At 37.5% G+C, this 20,380-nt stretch overlaps 2 protein-coding genes across 2 annotated transcripts in view; one reads left to right on the top strand and one right to left on the bottom strand.

Annotated features, from left to right (window-relative positions):
- The window catches only part of LOC146145606 (cubilin-like), a 97,569-nt gene that overhangs the window by 55,185 nt on the left and 22,004 nt on the right, over nucleotides 1-20,380 (bottom strand). The window contains exons 28-38 of the mRNA XM_083390329.1: nucleotides 19,964-20,124; nucleotides 18,731-18,880; nucleotides 17,974-18,135; nucleotides 16,841-17,046; nucleotides 16,253-16,306; nucleotides 15,709-15,872; nucleotides 14,991-15,138; nucleotides 13,623-13,771; nucleotides 12,435-12,529; nucleotides 10,895-11,063; nucleotides 8,973-9,122 (exon numbers count right to left, since the gene is read on the bottom strand). Coding sequence (XP_083246455.1) covers nucleotides 8,973-9,122; nucleotides 10,895-11,063; nucleotides 12,435-12,529; nucleotides 13,623-13,771; nucleotides 14,991-15,138; nucleotides 15,709-15,872; nucleotides 16,253-16,306; nucleotides 16,841-17,046; nucleotides 17,974-18,135; nucleotides 18,731-18,880; nucleotides 19,964-20,124 — 1,608 coding nt within the window. The remainder of the gene's footprint in view (nucleotides 1-8,972; nucleotides 9,123-10,894; nucleotides 11,064-12,434; nucleotides 12,530-13,622; nucleotides 13,772-14,990; nucleotides 15,139-15,708; nucleotides 15,873-16,252; nucleotides 16,307-16,840; nucleotides 17,047-17,973; nucleotides 18,136-18,730; nucleotides 18,881-19,963; nucleotides 20,125-20,380) is intronic.
- LOC146145607 (uncharacterized) lies at nucleotides 4,846-6,378 on the top strand. The gene has a single exon (XM_083390330.1). The coding sequence runs from the start codon at nucleotides 5,069-5,071 to the stop codon at nucleotides 6,023-6,025; it is 957 nt and encodes a 318-aa protein (XP_083246456.1). The 5' UTR covers nucleotides 4,846-5,068; the 3' UTR covers nucleotides 6,026-6,378.

Below are 20,380 nucleotides of genomic sequence, written 5' to 3'. Positions count from 1 at the left end.
CAAATAGTATATATAAGTTGCTATGCGACCAATTCCGTGTTAGTGGGAAACTATAAACTATGTCTGGAAAATTTGGTTGAAAAGCAAGTACATAATAAAAACGTCGTTTAAGTTTATTTTCTGGCGGTTGTCGATTTGAAAGCACAACGATAGCCAATCAGAGCAGTGTTTACCACCAAGCTTGCGAGATTTATGGGTAAAATTGCATGTAAATGTATTCGATATTTTGTTGAAAGATGCAATGCTTAGACAATTGTGTGGCGCTGGTTTTCTCAGCTGGGACCGTCGGTCTAACCTTATAGTTGCAAAAAGTATCACGATTTTAGTTATTAGCGAGTTAAACTCAATCAATATGATGTCACAGACCACCGTTGTGACGTTTCGTGACGCATTTCGCTTGAACGCTCTTAATTTATAAAACGCACTGACTAATTTTGACGGCGACGTGTTTAGTTTATTTAATGCATATAGTACTTTTTTATGAGCTATGTGTATCGTTAAACACAAAACAGACATTTGTATTGGTGGACGGGAGACCAAAAGTGATAAACGACACAAAAGAAAGTTTAAGAAAGTTTTTTTTAAAACCAAAACCAGACTTGGACATTTTTATAATTCTAGTTGTTTAATTGAAAGAATAAATGTAAAACTGGTCTAACTGTAATCGTAATTTTAATCTAATGTATATTGCTTGTTTAATTTAACTCTCGTTTTAAGGGAATTCCTGGTTTACTTAAACTGTTACTTGTCGTCATTTTTGAGGCCTCTAGTCGAAGCAAAATTTTCGAACTAATGCCCCTTTGGTTAGAACGACTTTAACAGTCACGTGAAACGTGAATTTCATAGTCTGAAGAGCAGAACTCTCTTTAAAAGTACTAATACTAGCACGGAAATATTTGCCATTCACGTACAAAAGAGAATAAATTGTGATTTAAACTGATTGAGTGTAAATTAATCAAAATAATTCTACTTCGAAATGTATTTGTAATTTTAGTTTTCAAGGATTCGTTAATTTCAATTCTAATCTAATTTGAAAAACTGGAATGCAGAAATTTAATCTAATTTGAAAAAGATAATTAAAAAAAGTTGTCCAAGTCTGATCCTACCACCAAGATGCGAATTGAACGACGTCTATCCACGCAAATCTGTCGCGCCAAAACCCAGTCAATGTTATCCCGTGATTATGTGGCGTCGCAATAAGCAAAACACAGCAAAATAAACAGTCAAGTCAGTCACAACGTCGATTTGCCTTTTTGTAGCACTTTTTAAGCGCGGTCCTCGTAAACAAATTTTGCGCGTGGTTTCGCCAGCTTGTCAGAGACACAGGCCTGCGTAAGCACCCAGAGAAAAAGCAGAGGTGTCGGGTATAGTTAAGCGAACAACCGCCCTGTATGCATGACCGGATTTTAGCGAAGCGTGCATAGGCTGACGTTTGAATCATTAGTCTTACATAAGGCTCGCTACAGTTAGAACGCAGTTTCCACTATTTAACAGCGTCTGATAGATTAGATATTATTTAAGAGGAATCGAGACTAGTACAATGCGCGTTTTGCAAGCGCGCGTATAGTCAAGCGAAACGTGAAAGGCGGAGGTTGCATTGGTATTTTAAAGGCGTGTGACAATACAAACAAATTGTCAGTTCCGTCAGAGTAGAAAGTAGACCGTGACCCTAAAGTTTTTAAACTTTGGGTATGTTTTACTTCTATTTGTGCGTTTGATTCGGTTTAGATTTAGTTTGAATTGGGGATAATTGCATGGAGAACATGCGTTAGCTGAAAAGACTTTGGTTTCAGCGGGTAAATTGCGTTGGGGATTATATAGCTTTCATTGCACAGACAGATGTGTCTGGATTATCTTCAGTTCAGAAAAAGTAGTTCAAGTTTGGACGAAACATGGCAAACAATCCTTGTATTATGTGTGGTCGCACCGACCACGTGAAAACAAGCCGAAATAGCTGTTTAAATGTCTCGCACTTTTCAGTTAGAGTACCCAGGGTTAAGCCAGTAGCCGAAGCGTGTGTTCTGTTGCAGCTTGGTCTAGCCGTACAGCAAAATGTTTACAGACAACCGTTTTGACTGAGCAACATGTTCAGTTATCCGCCTAATACTCCGTTAATCATCGTAACGCCATTTACCGACTGAACTAAATCTAAAACTACATTTTTTGACAATAAAATTAGATTTATACAATGCTTTTTATCTTTATGAAACTATTCCGGGATTTCCAATAAACAATCCGATACCACATTTTCGTTGAAAAACTTAATTTAAAAAAATGTAGTGTTCTTATATCCGGGTGTTTTGTGTAGAGATACATAACCTGGTCTGGTTATAAAAATAAAAGTTCTGTTGGACATTTTTAATTAGTTTAGTATTACTTACATAGTCAACATCTATTTGGTTTTATAGCATCATTAGGTCGGGAAAAGTCAATCCCACACACTGTAAATTGAGCTTATAAAGAAACGGAGGTCACTGTATAAGACGCACGAAATCCCTGCGACGAAATATCACAAACAAACTTCAATTCGAAACCGAACATTCTCGAATCTCTAAGCTACTCTTTTAGCATCAGACAAATATTGTACTAGCGTGAAACGAGTGCAACAAACTCGACTGCTTTGCAGCTTCACGTGTTTGAGGGTTGTAATTATTTTAAGCAGCATTCGCGTGCCAAAAAGGTATTTTTAGAATTTTTCTCAGGGTAGAACATGAATTCGTTTCTGAACGCCAACCTGAAGACGTGATGCTAAATTAACCTAGAATAGGTCGCTTAAAAAAGACATATCGGCTGGTTTTAGTGAGGTTGTAACGAAAGGCTACAGTACACATTAAAATTGGGTGTCGTTTAAAGGTTGGTAAAAGTACTTCAGATTAGTTGGTCCGATATTATCGGGTCGAAGCCGACATCCTACGCCAAGTGGTAATTTTGGTTTTAGTCCGATATTAAGGTGGTATCGGTTTTGATTCTATTAGCTTGCAACCTAAAGCCGCACTTTCTACTTTTCTTAGTAATGTAAATTTCGGCGAATTAACCTGAAAACATTAGCTTGGAAATCTTGGAATATTTTAATTTTCCTTTAAATCATCCGGTAGTGTTACTCCGAATCATACACCTCAACTTAAAAAAGTAAGAACAGTGCAACAATTGTATAAACAAGCGTTTTTTAATGGGTTAGAGCAGTGTTTCTCTGCCGTTTATGGCGGCACCCCTCAAAAACATAAATAGATTTGCGGCAACCCGACTGGCATTTGTCGGGTGTTTTACTGAAATGTCACTACAACTGGAACTGAAAAAACACAATCAACTTAAAAAAAAATGTAGGAAAATGTCATTTTATATAATGGTCTCTAAATGATCACAAATCAAGAACCTTACCAATTAAAAAAAAATCAGATTTTTCAATTTTTTTAAATACCTATCGGCACCTTTGAGCATTAGAAATGACATACCAGGGCGCCGCGGCACCCCGGTTGAGAACCACTGGTTTAGAGTAGGACTTAGACGAAGGAATGTTAACCGCTTTTGTGAGCGCAGTGATTCATTAAGCATTTCCGTGTGCGGAATAACCACATAGGGAAAAATAGCGTAGCGATAGCAACTCTCAAGATATCTGAATACAAGATCAACGAGCGAGGCGCACGAGTAATTTGAGACCACGTTTTTGCTGCGTGGATGTCAACCGCGTTTCAGATTTGTTTTGCAGACTGGCCATGCTGTCGAACAAGCGTTTAAAACGACTTTTGATTTTAGTGCGTGATTTTATTTTGATAGGTTGATCGCATATACAAAAGATTTAATTGCTAATTTTGATCAAATCAGACGTTATAAAGTCTTTTAGGAGGGACCTCGGGGATTCATTGACTGTTCTGTTAATGCAACTGAAAAGGCAATACCGTTGATAACATTGTGTATGTCTATGATTGGAAAGTAGTGTGATTTACATCGACTAATGCCCCGTTTTTTTTTCTATTTTTAAACTACAGTTCGAAAGCCATTATCGATTCGCGTTGTATGAAAATTCTAAACAGCCCAACATATTTTTTTTCTATATTCCACATTCAAGTTAAACTTTTGGCCTGTGAAATGGAGAAAAGGTAACCTCAGAATTTGTTAAATATGAAACAGCTGACTGGACTAAATTCAGAAAAGCGTTCAATTTAAATACGGTCATGTTTGTTATTTTTGCTTTATACAACAAACCCTGAATACTTGTTGGAAACTTTTTATGTTCCAACGTTCAGAATGAAAAGGGTTGGCGAAACAAAATAAGCACGAAGAAAATGTTTAGCCCATCGCAATATTAAGTACTCTGCCATGCGTTTGAACAAAATCATTAATGACAAAATGTAGGCTCTTCACAGGCCAGGCTGATGGTTGAGTAGATTTTTTTTAAGGAATTAGCGAAATTTTGACGAATACACATAATTCTTCACATAAAGTTGCAAGCTAGCGAGATTAACCACACCGGCCTAAGTTTATTAGCCAAAGGCAATGTTTTATGGGCAAACGCGTAGGCGACAGTAATTAGAGAAGGAAGTGTTTGTTGCATTTATCTGCGAGCATAGCGGAAAACTCGGGTGTGAATCGTTGATTGCAAGAAAACAGACTTTTTGTAGTTCAGGTTACAGCGCGTATATTTTGTTGTATTCGATCCCATAGCGGCATGGTATGCAACCTAACATGACAGCATATTAAGTTCTACAAAAATAGAGCCCATTTGCTTTTACCAAGTAGAATACTTAAAGAATTTTTTAATGAAGTTATATATATAAATCGTACTATTTTGAACCAGTATGTATATACTAAGGTTATTTAATCGCGTTTTCTTACCTTTTAGATTTAGGCCTTTGCAGCCATGTTTAAACGAGCCTTTCAATATTTTGTGGGCTTAATAATGCAGGGTTAAATCAAAAGAAGATTTCTCTTGAAGTTTTGAGTTGCTATTTCTAAAGGATTGCCAAGCATAAAAGCAACGAATAAAACTTCAGCACAGCAACTTCCATTAGAGAAAAAGGCATTTGGCTACTGTACAACCTCAGCCGTGGTTAAGTTCCTAAATCTCGCAATGTCCACCGAAAGCAGCAGTCTTTTGGCGACTGGAGACACCAACTCCACTGTGACGAAGGAAGACGACGACTACCCGGACAAACTAAAAGACGAACTGGAATTCATAGTCGCGAACGTGCTGGGCATACTCTGCCTAATCGTGGCCACTGTAATCGTGATCTCAATGATAGTATACATGGCGAAAAAGCGCCGTTCGTCGAACAGAAGACAACGCAGGCGAGACAGGATGCTCTACTGGTGCGCAATTACTTCAGGGCTTTTCGACGTCGCATTTCTTTCCTGCTGCCTGCTGGCGTACAACTACGGCAAGAGCGCCAGGTCGAGCGAGTTTTGCAACGTGATCGGCAAGGTGGTGGTCGAACTGTCGATCTTCGGAACCTCGGGCATCTACATCTTCATCTGGATTCGCCAGCGCATCATTTACGAGAGCCCGGCGCTGGACGGACTGAACAAGAGGCTGTTGAAACGCTGCAGCAACGCGGCTATCGTGATCATGACAGTCGGACTGCACTCGCAGGCAATCCTCTACAACGCCTTGAACAGTTTCGTGTACATTGAGAAAAGCGGGTGCGGTTTTTCCGATGACTACATTTCCGGGCCGGCGCTGGCTGTATCGTGCACGAACGTGGTTTGCCAGGCCACTATGCTGTTTCTATTCATTTACCCGTTCGCGCGCAAGAGTATTTTAAAGCACAAGAAGACGAAAGCGATTTTGGTTCGTCTGGTGGCCGCCACTGTTGTGTGTATGGTGAGCGACGGGGCCAGCGGCCTGTACATTGGCGTGTACGCCAAGCACACCTTCTACCTGCCACTGGTCTGCTACGCTTTTAGCTCGACGATAAACCTCTGCGCCGTGCTGCTCACGTTCGGCTACTGGACACAGATATTGCTAACGCCTTTCACTTGCAAAGCGCCCAAGGAGGAGCCGATCACATCCCAGGCTTCGATGATTTAAGTTTTTTATTTTATGCTAAACGTGGGGACAAGTACAAGTCTATCGGTGTTAATTGCAAGGAAAATTGCGCCATAGATCACATCTCGGGCGTCGACGATTTCGTTTTTTTTTATGCATTAAGGACAGACGTTCAAGTCTACCAGTCTTAATCGAAAGGAAAATTGCGCCATTTAGAAGCATGTGTCGTATATGCTGGTCATTGGTCTGAGCGAGTAGGGTGTGTAAACAACCGTTAGGTATACGTTTAACCTAACCACTAACCAGCCTTTTTTAAGAAGCCAGGCGAAAATTTATGAGAAAGTTTTTTTTTTTAATTTTGCACGCTTTCTACTAGTTTGCTGTACCACGTTGTATGCTTGTCGTACATTGAACGGGTGTAATTATCAAAACAGAGACATTACGAAATTTCGGTTAGTTTCTTGATTATCTCTATATATTGTTTTCAATACTAGAGCAATTTTGATAAATAAAAGACCAACCGGAATTGTGATATTGCGTTTAGTTCATTTAAACCAGTGGTTCTAAACATGGTGCCATTAAAGATTACAAAATGGGGGCGCAAAACTTTCAGTAATTTGAAAAAACTTATCTATTTTGTCTTACAAATAGGCATGTGTGAGCGTGCACGTGCAGGATATAAAGGGCATGCCATCTATAACTGACAATATTTATGGTAGGTATTCCTTGACGTGCTGTAATTGTCAAGTTATAATTGCATGGTGTGGTTTGTTATGTAAGGGTGAAAGTGTGGCGCAAACTAACTGTTTGTAAAACTGTTGGGAACCACTTGTTTAGATGAAAGCTATAAAAGTCTTTATTACTGTGCAACTAAATAGCACTGTGCTGAGAAAACCTATTTTGCTGTGAAAGAAAACCCGATCTTGTAGACACAGGCGCTGATTTTTGCTTGACTTACCCTTGATAAGTAATCAGAGATATCTCACCCATTTAAAGCATTTGCTATTTTGCACGGAAATGTACTTGACTATTTATTTCGATATCACACACACCACAGCCAACCTTATATGGTCGGATGTAATTGGGCGCAGACATGTTAATGGTGGATCTACAAACCCTGATTTTTAGAGTCTTAATATTGTGGGGTTACAATTAGACTTTAGACGCAGTTTTAAACTTTTAATCGATGCAAGCAAGCGTAAATGAAAGTTTGGTTGCAGCGTCCAAATAACGTTACAAACTTCGCTACGAGCTATGGATGGTATTTATTTTATTCGCATCTTATGCACGTTACGCAAGTTTTGGTTCTAGTTCAAGGCAACTTGCTGCTTATCATAGAACACATAAACTGGAATCCGACAACGCAGGGGTTATTTTTACTCTTGACAGAAAGCTTCTCCCCACTCAAAGCAAGTGCTAAATACGCACGCAAAAACTCAACACAAGTCGACATGGGCTGGGATGTGACAAGAGTTTACGTGACAAAACCCCAAAAACAGATTAGGTTACGAAAATAACCCCAGAATATCAAGAGCGCGTAAAACCCGTTAGGAAGAAAATGTTAGATTTTTTTTCATTATTGTGTTAATGTTTGACAAGAAAATGCTTTTCGAAATGCGTTGTCTGCGATATGCGGTAAATGCCTTTACTACCAATAATTACAATGTTGTGCCGCGCGTATTGGGGTTTATTTTTATTTTTTGGATTAAAAGTGTTAAATTAGTTTTACTTTGTTTTTTTTTGTGCATTACTTTTATACTTGATAATGTATTACGGCGTTTGAATATATAATCAAATCGATAGGATTTCAGCGTTAAAGTGAAAATAAAACGTCCCTGCATACAGACAAGTGAATTATTTCGAGGGGCACTGTAATGTATTTATGTATATGCATTTGGTTTTGGTCAGAAAACCACAATGGAGCTGGTGTTTGTGTTTGAATTTCATAGTGTGCATAATGCAGACATGAATAATGAGTTTGCGGTAGAAATACAGTGAATGCAGTCGTCAAACTGGAAAAATAAATCGTGCTGCGAAAAATCATGAAACATTGAAAAGTGTTTACGTAAACGTAATTAATTATTCAGAGAATGTTATTCACCTAAAATGAAAAAACTACTACTCTTTTCAACACCCGCAACGCTGACAATAAGGCAAGAGGCCATGACAATGCGGCGAGAAAATACGTGACAATGTGTATATGAAACCGAATTAACGTCTGAACGTTTAGTTTGCGCGTGATACCCAATTCTCTAAATAAACTTGCGTCGTTATTTGTTCTCAACAATTATGACGTCATTCGGTTAATTGTCCTACCTCGCGGTAACATGATTTTCATAACTGTCTGCGTTGTTGTCCTTTGTGGCTTACAAATTCCTTTTTGGTGCAAATACTCTCTTTTTTTAACCCGGTTTGGAAAAAAACTTACCCAGAAGTCCAGTAAAATATAATATTACGGTGTTTGATTTTTTTACTATATGCTATTCCACCTTAAACATTTAGTTTGCGACCTTATTATCAGTTGTGAAATTTGGTACTGCGCATGCGCACGTCGGGCTCGGATAGTCTTACGTGGTCTTTATTTTTAGATATTACCAGTTTATTTTTAGATATTACCAGTTCCATCACCTACTGAACTTAGTTTAGGACTATCATTTAAATAAAGTGAAACACTGAAGGTAAATCTTGTAGATCGGTAAATTGTACTTCTACAATAACAACAAAACAACAAAAAAAATAGAACTTTTTTTACGTTTATTAGAAAACAATAGTCCAAACTGTTTTTTTTAGTCTACCCCTTAGAATAAAAAAAATCTTTTTTAAGTGAGGTAAAATAAGCAAGTAGTTTTCAGTCTATTCTCGAATAAATCGAAATTAAGATTAAGGGATTATTTAGAGTTTTGTAAACCGAAATAAATCACCAATCATTCCCCACTCAACAAACAACACTTAAAACACTTTGGTTTTGCAACGTGAGTTGAAAACTTACCCCTCTCCCTCCACGGCCGGTTCCAAATCGAACAGGGTGAAATAGTAGCTGATATGTCGACCAACAGGAGCGTACACGTAGTAGTAGGCGTCTATGTAGTTGTGGTAAGCACCTGGATAACCTGGAGAGGCGATGTTGCCGTCGTATTCCCTATTAATAAAACGGTAAAGTTTAAATTTTTAGGTACGTTTAAAAAGTTCGAATCTAGAAGTGTTTGTTTTCTTTAGTTTCTGAGTTAAAATCAAAGGTTGCAGAACTTTAGTTGTGCGAAATATTGGTAACCCTTATAGTGGATAACATTGTGCGTTAATATATATTCATAAAATATTCATATTATATATTACATATATGCGTGTTGCTTTTGAAATTAAAAGCAGCGCGCGCGCTTAACAAGTGGTGAAAGTAACCCGAAACCATTCGGAACGGCGATTCGGTCAAATAAATTGGACACGGTAGCTTTATATTTGGTATCGGTAGCTTTTTTTTCCAAACCAGATATGTCAAGATTGCGTGTTTTGCTAACTTTAATGACATTATTACAGAAGAAATTAAAAAATATTGTAAAGTTCGAATCGAAAAGTGTTTGTATTCTTCTTTAGTTTCTGAGTTAAAATCAAAGGTTGCAGAACGTTAGTTGTGCGAAATATTAGTGCCCTTACAGTGGATAACATTGTGCGTGGATTACTGAATATATATATAATATTAAAAACACTTTTTTGTCGAATTTTTAAACGTTTGGTTTAGCATTAACCGTGCTACGTCAATTTAAAAATTCAGATTTAGGTTAAAATTTTTGTTAAGTTGTTTTATACGAAAAATGGCTTTTTAGCATGTTTTCATGAACTTAAGATAAATACTTGATACAATCGTGCGAATACTAAATGCACTATCTTATTGATATGATGCCATGTGTGTTGCTTATATATTCATAAAATATATAGATACATTTCAAATACAGAGTGACATTTTAATTAAATGTTTTACTACAAAATGAAATATGAACCAAAATGCAGTAATCAGTAGTCTGTCGGTGACAATTCCTAAAGTGGATCACACACCTTAATAAAATTAAAAATATTTTAACAAGGTACGCGTCCTGGCAAAAAAAGCAAAAGGAACTATCAAGAAAACAAGTTTGTATTAGTCAATCACGTACCACATTTACGTCCTTTCGAAGCAAATACAGGAAGAAGGTTTGTTTTAATAATAAAGTGGTTTAATTATGTTGGATTTTTTTAACCGCGATGGTGATTTTAGTTTTTACACAAAACTAAAAAATTTATATATTATACCTAAAGACAGAACAAAAAAAATATGGTTGGAAAAATACAAAGAACGAAAAAACGAAAGATGCGAAAATATTAATGGCAAACAAAACAAAAATATTTTGACACAAACTTAATCTATATTGTTTGAACGTTTCGAATAACTCTTTATTGATGTTGAAAATGAATAAAGAGTTATTCGAAACGTCCAAAGTGATACCTATACTTCTGTATGGGCTTTAATATTCTTTTTACGTCTTACTACAACCTCCAACCGTTATGCTCCAAAGTTAATCTATATTTTTTGAGTTTATGTTTCATAGGAAAGTAGACGACCAAAATTTATTGGCCAACATTTGGCGTTTCAAACACAACTAACTCACGATATACGCAATGATGATTTTAGTTTTTTACACAAAATAAAAAATCTTATTATATTAAACCTAAATGCACAACAACAAAATATGATTGAAGAAACAAAAACACCAAAGAAAACGAAAAATAAAAAATATCAATGGCAAAAAACATTATTTCGACGAAAACTTTATCTACTTTGTTATGTTCCGTAGGAAAGAAAACGATCGAAATTTATCGGCCGACTACATTAAAATTAGTGGAAAGGTTTTGCGTTTAAAGCACAACTAATAACCGACTCACGATATGGTTGTGCTGCCGTAGGTGTGTTGGTAGGCGGCCTGGAACCCCTGACCCACAGTACTGATGTCGCTACGGAAAATGATGTAGAGAAGGTGGCCGTTGATCGTGGTAAGATTGGTGGGAACTTCAACGCCACAGAACTGCGCGATTACCGGGCCAGTTGTGGAACCTATAGCATTGCATAGATTAATAGGCTTTAGGTACGTATCATAGTACAGTAGAAGCCATCGCAGACTAATCGAACTTGTTGGTCAATGATGCAAGCAAGACAGGCTAGAACAGTGGTTCTCAAAGGGAGCCACTTGGCTCACGTCTACTTGATTAAAACACTTTGTTAATACGTAATGTAAATTTCGTTCGGTAAAATTGTACTTTGCATTTTTGTATTGTTTTTCAATTGTACCCTGCTTTTGTAATGTTCACTCTTATCTCTAAAATAAATAAAAAAATGCACCTTGCTCATTATATCCATACACTGTGAAAAGTTGAATAAATATGAAAAAACTTTGAGAACCACTGGGCTAGAAAAACCAGAACCGGCCCGCGATGGGAGCGGCACGCAGACAGTTTCCGGTTTTACATGATAATGTGGCCCGTGTCAAAGTCTGCCGCAATCCCTCACTACTTGCTTACTACGTCAAATAATAGTGATTGTTAGTTGTTGTTTAGTTCTTTGCGTTTTTAGATTCCTTGTCTTGGGTTAAAATTAGATTTCGAATTTAAGCCTCGAGCAGTAAATTAATAACCATCAGCATGTACAATACCGCGTATTTTAATCTAACGCCTGATATTTGTGGTAAAAAAGACGCGATGCCAATTATTTCATTACCATAATTTAAAGTGAACCACTAATCAGCCGGGTCAGTTGGGGACATATCAATGTATATGAGTAGTTGTAATGGAATTAGAAATAGCTACTTTTCCACCGATTTGACTTGACACTCGAAAATATTTCCTTAATATGATTCAAAATTAATCACTTATTTTTAATGAACCGGATCAGGGTTTATGAGAAATAAAAAAACACGACTGTACGATAAAGCGCATTGTAAAATCGTAGCATCAGGGTGAGAGATTTTAGCATTAGAGTGAGAATATGGCTGCGCGATATTCCGTTACAGGTTTGTGAAAATTGGGGCAAAAAGTACGACACACGGGGTCGCTACGCCACCGTATGACGTAACAAGGGGTCGGTGTATCGTGTGATGTAAGTAAGCCAAATCCGTTGCGAATTTAAACATGTTGCATGCAGTATGATCAAATCGATCCAGATTCGAACTTCGTATCGCCCCTAAAAATAATTCAATGAACGACTGACTCTGCAAGTGAACAGGACTCTTTTGAAGCCCAGTACACGGAAACCCGAATCAACCTCCAGCTGTATTTTAATGCCTCCCTGCTAAATCATCGCCATCTAACATGTGTTTTATCGCGCCTCTTTTTCTATCGCATTCGTTTAGTTGTGTCTCTAAATAAAATACTAATAGAAAAGGTGTATTGTGTGATGAAGAAAAAGGGTTGTGTATAGTGTGCGACTTACCTTCCCTGATTTGCACGTAGTCGAACAAGCAGTTAGAGTGGTCTTCGAGGTCGAACGAAAGAAAACTGAGCGAAATTCCGTTCCCTGGGGCTGAACTGAAATCACATGAGAACAGTGGCTTGACGGGATTCGAAATTTAGCGTGTATTTCATCGCTAGTTTAAGCAAACGCTTTTATTGTTCAAATTAAAACTCTAAAATACTAATATTATTTATAATACACGGAAAGTAATATAGAACCCATGCAACTTCGGTCCAAAAGCGGAAAAGAAGTTTTTTGTATTCATTTTAGTTATACTTCTTGTTTCGAAAAACAGTTTTGTGAACAGACCTTGTACAGCACAGTTCGGAAATTTTAACAAAAATTGGTAGCATAAGGATTAGATTGTTTAGTTAGACCAGTAAACTGTGGGCCGCGAGTCATTTTTAGCAAACTGTGGGCCGCGAGTCATTTTTAGTGGGCCGCGAGTTACGTTTGTATAGCTTATAGTGTTATAATGTAGTGGTGGGCCGCGTGATAGTCGTACATTCCTTGCACTTTATTTTAAAAGTTGGTGTGGCATACAATTTTTAAATTGGCTCAGCTTGGAAAGGCCCACGTGCCAAATGTGGTCATAAGAGCCTGTCGAACCAGATTTTTTTTATAAATTTGAACTGTATATAAATGAAAAATTTTTCGCGCTTCGCGCATAGATTTTTCGTTTTATCCTATGTTTTACATCATGATATGACAGTGTTTTGGCCACCAACGCGCCGTGTTTCATCTTAAAATCAAATATCCTTATTCAGTCACCTTTTTTAATGGTGTTACGTAGTGGGCCTTCAATAGCTCTGAAAAGAGTACTTTGGGCCGCGACCAAAAAAGATTGCCGACCACTGAGTTAGACGAAAGAAACAACGATGGGGCACATACTGGAAAATAGGACTACCGCGCGTATTTTCGTATTTGTTGTGCCAAAGATAACGTGTAATGATTTGTGTTCTGAAAAATTCGTGTCTAAATTCTGAGTTTGGCTGTTCTAGCGGAAAAAATGTGCCATATTAACCCTGGGTGGAGTCGGAGGAAAGTCTTAAGTAAGATAACCGCATATCAGCAACATGGGAGTCAGATTCTAAACCTTATTGTTTGTCAGTGCGATTTTTATAAGTTATCTTAAGGTGTGGTTTTGGAGTGTAATAAAAAACATACCTTATGCTCCAAACGCAGCTGACATCGGTTGGGTAGGGATCGGGGTAGTTTGGCGAGTTGAAGACTCCACTTTCGGCAGTCAGGTCGCCGCCACATCGTGACGTGGAAGCACTGTAGAGAGCACGGAAGCCTGTGCGCTGATATACGCCCTGGGAAGATAAAACTTGGACATATAAATATAAACACAGCATGGACATATAAATATAAACAAAGAGCACTAAACTTTTTTATTTCCAAAGTTTTAGGAAATGTGCTAATCGAGTAAAAAATATGTTCGTTCTTTTTTTAAATCACTGTAATTTTGTTTTGTTTATGTTAAAACTCTTATTGAGAAATTCTCAAATTCCAATGAACTTTTCAAGTAAAAAGAACTAGTATGTACCAGGGCTGGGGAGCCACAGCAAAATAGCATTAGCTCCGGCTCCAGCTCCGGAGTCGTAAAACATAATCCTTTGGCTCCGGCTCCAGCTCCGGAGCCATCAAACACACACCCAATGACTCCGGCTCCAGCTCCGGTGCCACCAGTCACTTATTCAATGGCAAGTTTTACAAATTGCTTTTGGCTAACTAACATTGGAGATGGAACAAAATATAATTTCTTAGCTTTAGCACCACAAATTGAAAAATGGCTCCAGCTCCACAAAAATAATAAAAAGGGCTCCGGCTCCGGCTCCAGCTCAACAAAAATAATAAAAATGGCTCCGGCTCCGGCTCCAGCTCCACAAAAATAATAACAATGGCTCCGGCTCTGGCTCCAGAGAAAATGCTTAGCTCCGAGCTCCGGGCTCCAGCTCCGGCTCCGGCTCCCCAGCCCTGGTATGTACAACCAGTAACTATCAGCTGTAATCTTGCTTACCAATCGTTTTTCGTATTGACATAAAATTAAATCACTCGACATGTTTTAAATATACAAGCCCCCCCCCCCTCAAAAAAATACAGTATACTGTAAATGCCTAAAAAATAAATTAGAAATTGCTAAACAAATTAAGTTTAAAAACGCGTGGTTCTTGAAATTACCAGTGCAAAATTCTGGGAACCTGCGCACGTGGTAAAAAAATAGAGGGAAAACTGTGCTTCAATAACCTGGGTAAATAAGTTGGTGTCGTCAGAGGTATGCCTTTTGTCACACTGTACCGGCATTAATTTTTTTTTATTCGACTAACTAGTAAATGTCTAAGAAAAATTAACCATTGCAAAAGACTAATTGAGTTTTACCAAAATATACGATTAACACTATATTCGGCCTCGTCAGATTCATATGCTCTCTTCACAAGTATAGGATTTAAAACAGCGGTGATCTAAAACAGGCATAAGACATAAGAACGGTCGTAAGTTTTAGGTTTTATATACACTTTACAGTTAGCTTACATGGGACACCATTGTCACTGTGAACGCGTTGCTGAATGACGTAATGGGAGGCGGTAGTGACGTTTTACAGTAATAATCGTACAGCGGTGACGTCAAACTTGCCCCGTCGAGCACTTCAACGTAATCGTCGAGGAGCCGATAAGTCGAACTGCGGCAAAAAACACAACGTATGACCCTTGGTATAAAATACAGTTGGCGAAAAACACAAATTTGCATCATAATTAGTACACGCCTAATTGTTTCCATTAAAAAATGTCATGTTTTTTGTCAATGAAAAAATAAACACACTCAGTATACTTTAAAATAGTACGCTTCCCTAACGTATATTTAAATGTGGCTTAAAGTAAAATATAAATATATTTTTTTGTAAATTTTGACTTCAAATGTTTCCGAAAAGAAAAAAAGCAATATAAGAACTGTTTGTCTTCCTAATCAGTAGTATTTTATAAAAAAAATAATTTATATGGCATTTAAAAAGTAATCAATCAGAAAATGGAAGGGATCACAACAACCTAACTATGTAAAAATAACCATAATTTCCAAACCAAAAGTCTGGTCATGCTAACTATAGTGTAAGCGCGCGACATAAGTGGCGATTATACTTATTATCATTTGATTGACTTGCTCTCTTTGGTTTTAAATTTCAAATTAAGTAATTCAATAATAAAATAATTATTTTACTTTGAAAAACACAAAAAAAAAGTAATTTTTTTTTTACTTGGCATCCCCACATGAGCGGTCGTGGTCTGGGTCGAACCACATGTCCATGTGGGTGAATGTGAGGGTGATATGTCCGTCTACCGCGGGGGCAGACATCGTCCACGTGCAGTTGGTGTTTTCGGGGTAATAACCGGGATAGTTGGGGCTCGCTATTACCCCGTCCTGGAGAACAAAGGGTGTAAAAGCGTAAAAAGGCATTTTAATGTACGTATGAATTGAACTTTTGGTGTTTTAGCCAAGTTAAAACTTAAATTTGACATAGTGTATAATAAAACAAAAAACAACTCTATTTATAGTTTTTGTCTGCAAAGATTAGCTTACTTATCAAATAAATAGTTTAAGTGTGCAAAAAAATTAAACAAAAATATGTTTTTCATGTAATTGTGTTCTTTAAATAGAAAATAAGATTTGATCGGCTTTAAGTCTGGAAAGAGAAAAATTTCTAATCCGAAAATCGACGAACGCCGCGACAACTGTAGATAGGTGAGCAACATCGATTATGAAGAAATTATACAAAGATATGTACAATTTTATTTACGCACCTGGTCCGCTAGAATTCTGCCGCCGCACCCGCTTGCGAATGTGGCTTTGAAGCCCTGAACAAAACAAAATGACGTTGTGATTTGGTGACTGGTAGTGGTACACACACCAGCTGTTTCACTAACACAATAAATAATAAAAATCTCAAATCCATTTTTTTCTTAAAGGTTGTATACTTTTGTCGTAATTACATTTGGAGTTGATTTTGATTTTTTGAAGGTCCACCGGTCCGCAAAATTTGTTTTGAAATTTCACCGGTCCGTAAGCTAAAAATGTTGAGAACCAGTACCAGTGTAAAGTTTAGACCTTTTTCCGACAGGTTTCGGCCTTACTTCAACAAGATTATGTCAAATTCCGCGGAGGATAAGATTGTTTATTTGGCTTTATTATGTCGTTGCGTTGGCCCTAATACTATGGTATGGTAGATAATTCCGCTTCAGATATATTGTTACTTTGTCTTATTGTGTGTACCCCTGTGTGCGCCAATAAGGTTGGGAACAAAATAGAAGGAAAACAGGTGGTAAGCCAAGATGATTAGTCAGCAGTCGGCCAATTTCTGTATCTTAACAAACTTTCCAGCAAAAACTTACTGTGTGCGTCGAAAATGGGTCGGAGTGGAATTGAAATAGCACGTGATGACCCATGCTTTGGACGGGGTCGGGTACGGCCGATCCGCAAGCTTTAAGGAGCAACTCTCCGTTGGTGGTGTTTCCGTCGTACAAGGCGACAAAGTCGTAGCCGCAAGCCGTTTCAGGCTCGATGTCAAACGTCTCGAACGTTATCACAACTGTGTTGCCTGGAAAAGAAATGAATTTTAGTAAACTTTTTAGTTTGTTTACTACTTAAGTACGTAAAGCGAAAGCTTGTTGCTATTAAAACACGATAAGGTTGGGTAAAATCCGTCTAAAGCAGTGATTCCCAAACTGTGTGCCGCGGCATACTAGTGTGCCTCGAAGGATTGAAAAGTGTGCCGCGAAACGTTTGGTATTTTTGGAAACAAAATATTAGTAAATTACCATTAGGCATACACTCAAGCATTTTAGACTTAAATACGCACCATCCATTACAAATTAATCATATTGAAACATTTACATATAGTTTGTCGTGCGTGCAGGGCGATTTATAAAATTGCTCTATTGCTGTTCTGTTAAATGTGTGCCACGGAATATTTAAGATTTTTTAGTGTGCCGCAACCTAAAATGTTTGAGAATCACTGGTCTAAAGTGTTAAAGACCAAATAATAAAATAAAGGCGGGGACTGACTTGCGCCACGGAGTTAAAACAACATCCAATAAACGTTGAAAATAGTCTTGGATGATGTCATATTAATCTTACAAAAAACCTAAAAATCAATCAAGTGTCACCTTTGACAAATTGTATTTTATTGTTGACCAGCTTTCACACAAACCGTGTTTTCGGTCAGAGTAAAATTAAGTATTTTTACTAGATTTTTATTCATGAGAATTATTATATTTAAATAACAAAAATATGGAGAATTATTATATTAAAATTACAAAAATTATACAGGATTAATATAAATTAAAATAAAAAAATTATAGAGAATTATTACATAAAAAATTACAAAAATTATACAGGATTAATGTATATTAAAATAGCAAAAATTATACACAATTATTATATTAAAATAACAAAAAATTCCGAAGTTAACGTTCAAACACATTTGAAACGTATGTGAAACTTTTTTAGAGCAGAGCATAGTTACCTTCTCCGACATCGATGTACCACTCGCAATCCTGCATTGACGCGTAGTTGCCGGGGTAGTTAGGCGAGGTGATGGTGCCACTGGCTGCATGGAAGTCGCCACCGCACTGACCTGCCACTTCACGGTAGCTGGAGGTGAAACCCTTGCCGTTCACCAGCGCATCTGTTGAGGCGTTATACAGTTGGTGGTTGAATAAAAAAGTCTGCACTGTGCCGATAAAACTACCATACGCAACACTTGTCTTGATTATGATGAACCCTGCAAAAACTTTTTTCAATGTTTGCCTTTTTGGTTGAAAAGGATTTTACAATTATACAGCTGCACTTATATGGAACACATCAACAAAATTATCTGTTAAAACATACTGCTGGTAAAAAAACAACAACATTTGAATAGTTGTTATTTATTTTAAAATGCGTTTCTTCAATTTAGCTAAACTTAGCCTTACTTTTCGCTCCAATTGAGAATAAAAAAACAGGCTTTCTGAAGAACCAGGCGACTTTTTCATTTTTCATACACAGAAATTCGTCGACCTCATTTAAGGTTTTTATGCAAGCACAAGGCGTGGCCAAAAACTAGTTTGCAACGAGAATTGGGACTCACGGCCTTAGCTTTGTCCACTTTAAATAAGTAACCGCAATTGTTAGCTTATTTGAGTAAATAGTAAAAGTTGAGGGCGGCGTAAGTTATTGGCAGAGCGAATCGCAGTTAATTATAAAACTATACATAAAAGTTTTAAGCATAAACTGCTCGTTACCTGTTAGGAACCTGACCGTCATGAAGGTCGAAGTTGAAGTAACCTTCATAGGAAGGTTGGGAGGTGAGGAACCTGTGTTGCAGAGCTGGGCGAGTCGGTAGCTTGGGTCGACCGCCAGGCCGTTGTACACTTCCAGCACGTCGTAGTCGCCTGAAGCAGGCGGGCGTCAAAAAAGCAAAAACAGTTTGGCTTCAACAACGGAATCATTTGGTATCGAATCGGATCACGATATTTTTGCCCAAAATTTATCGGGTATCGGAAACAAATGTTAAATATAGGACATTCCGAGTTAATGGTATTAATAAAATAATTGAATGTGGAAACTCAATTATTAGGGGGGAAGGCCACCATTAAGAAGCCCTAAACGTTATTAAGTGAAAGACAATGTCGTAGTCGCCTAATAAACTGGCGGATGTTAAAACAAAGAAAAATTTTTCGGGTTACTTACAGTTCTAAAATTACTTATTATCCTACGATCGTTATACAATATATAGAATGTGAATTTATGTATGTGGGAGACAGCGAAAATCTGGCATCACGAAAAAAGGTAATTAAAACTGCGGGTTTCGGGTTGCCCATAGTAGGCGAGAGTCAAAAAAGCAAAAACTATTTGGCTTCAACAACAAAATCTTTTTAACTTATTTCTACAGTAATAACTTTAACGTTTGGACGAATGACGAAACGTTATGTACGTGTATAGTTTATAAAAACAAACAATCACAGCCCCGTCGCAATACAACATGAGAGTTAATTAAACTTTATTGGTATTTTAAAGCAATTATTGTGTAGGATAAACAGGGGCATCTGCGGCTAACCGCGATTTTTTTGTTTATAGCTATGCTAGATAAATTAATTTCAATGTCTATGTTTGCATTGATAGTTGAAACTAATGATTGTGCGACTCGGTAATGTTTGTAGTTTTTCACAAGTCACTGTTTCTTTGAACAAATTTACCCGCTTTTGGTTCGGACTACACGTTTAATAATGACTTAAAATTTGCACTCGCCAGTCGGTCAAGTATTTGCCAATCAGAAGTTGCCCGAACGAAATAGCACTAGATATAATATTGAGTAAGCGTCGATCAGCTGTCGCATTGGTGACCGGGCGAGTGCTAAATTTCAAACCGGGACGAACTCATTCTGTCAATAGAAAGCAAAACTTTTTTTGGCCCAAAATAAAGTAGTGTCATTTCAATGAGCTTCCAAATAAAGTTTCTTGTAAAAAGGCACTCACAGTTGGGGTGGTGTTCGACGTCAAACACTGTCACTGTAAGCTCCACACTTGTGCCAGGACTGGTGATTATTTGCCAGATGCACTCCCTGTTGTCGTCGTAGTTGTTAGGGTAGTTGGGACTCGAAATCGTGCCGCTTGGGTCGGTCAACGTGTCGCCGCATCTGGTGAATAACGGAATAACTAATGCGGTGATTGCCCCCCAAAACGAATCGGTAAATGTCGTAAAAATAAACATGGAAAGATTCTTCTTCGTCTCAAGGGTTCTCAGTCCAAAGGAAATTGAGATTTTCGAGATTTGCGACGGAGAGCACGATATTTATGTTAAGATCCTAAATAACTAAATGGTTTTTCGTAGATGTCCAACATTTTTATGTAAAAACTAGTTGTTCAGGTAAGTGTTTTAAGATTGTATAGCAG

The sequence above is a fragment of the Ascidiella aspersa genome, chromosome 5 (genome assembly GCF_963924565.1).
Source record: "Ascidiella aspersa chromosome 5, kaAscAspe10.2, whole genome shotgun sequence".
Taxonomy (NCBI): Eukaryota; Metazoa; Chordata; class Ascidiacea; order Phlebobranchia; family Ascidiidae; genus Ascidiella; species Ascidiella aspersa.
This window is presented reverse-complemented; position numbering and strand designations above follow the sequence as displayed.

What these genes read in the sequence shown, in the direction of transcription:
- LOC146145607 (XM_083390330.1), top strand. Translation starts at nt 5,069, where the DNA reads ATGTCCACCGAAAGCAGCAGTCTTTTGGCGACTGGAGACACCAACTCC.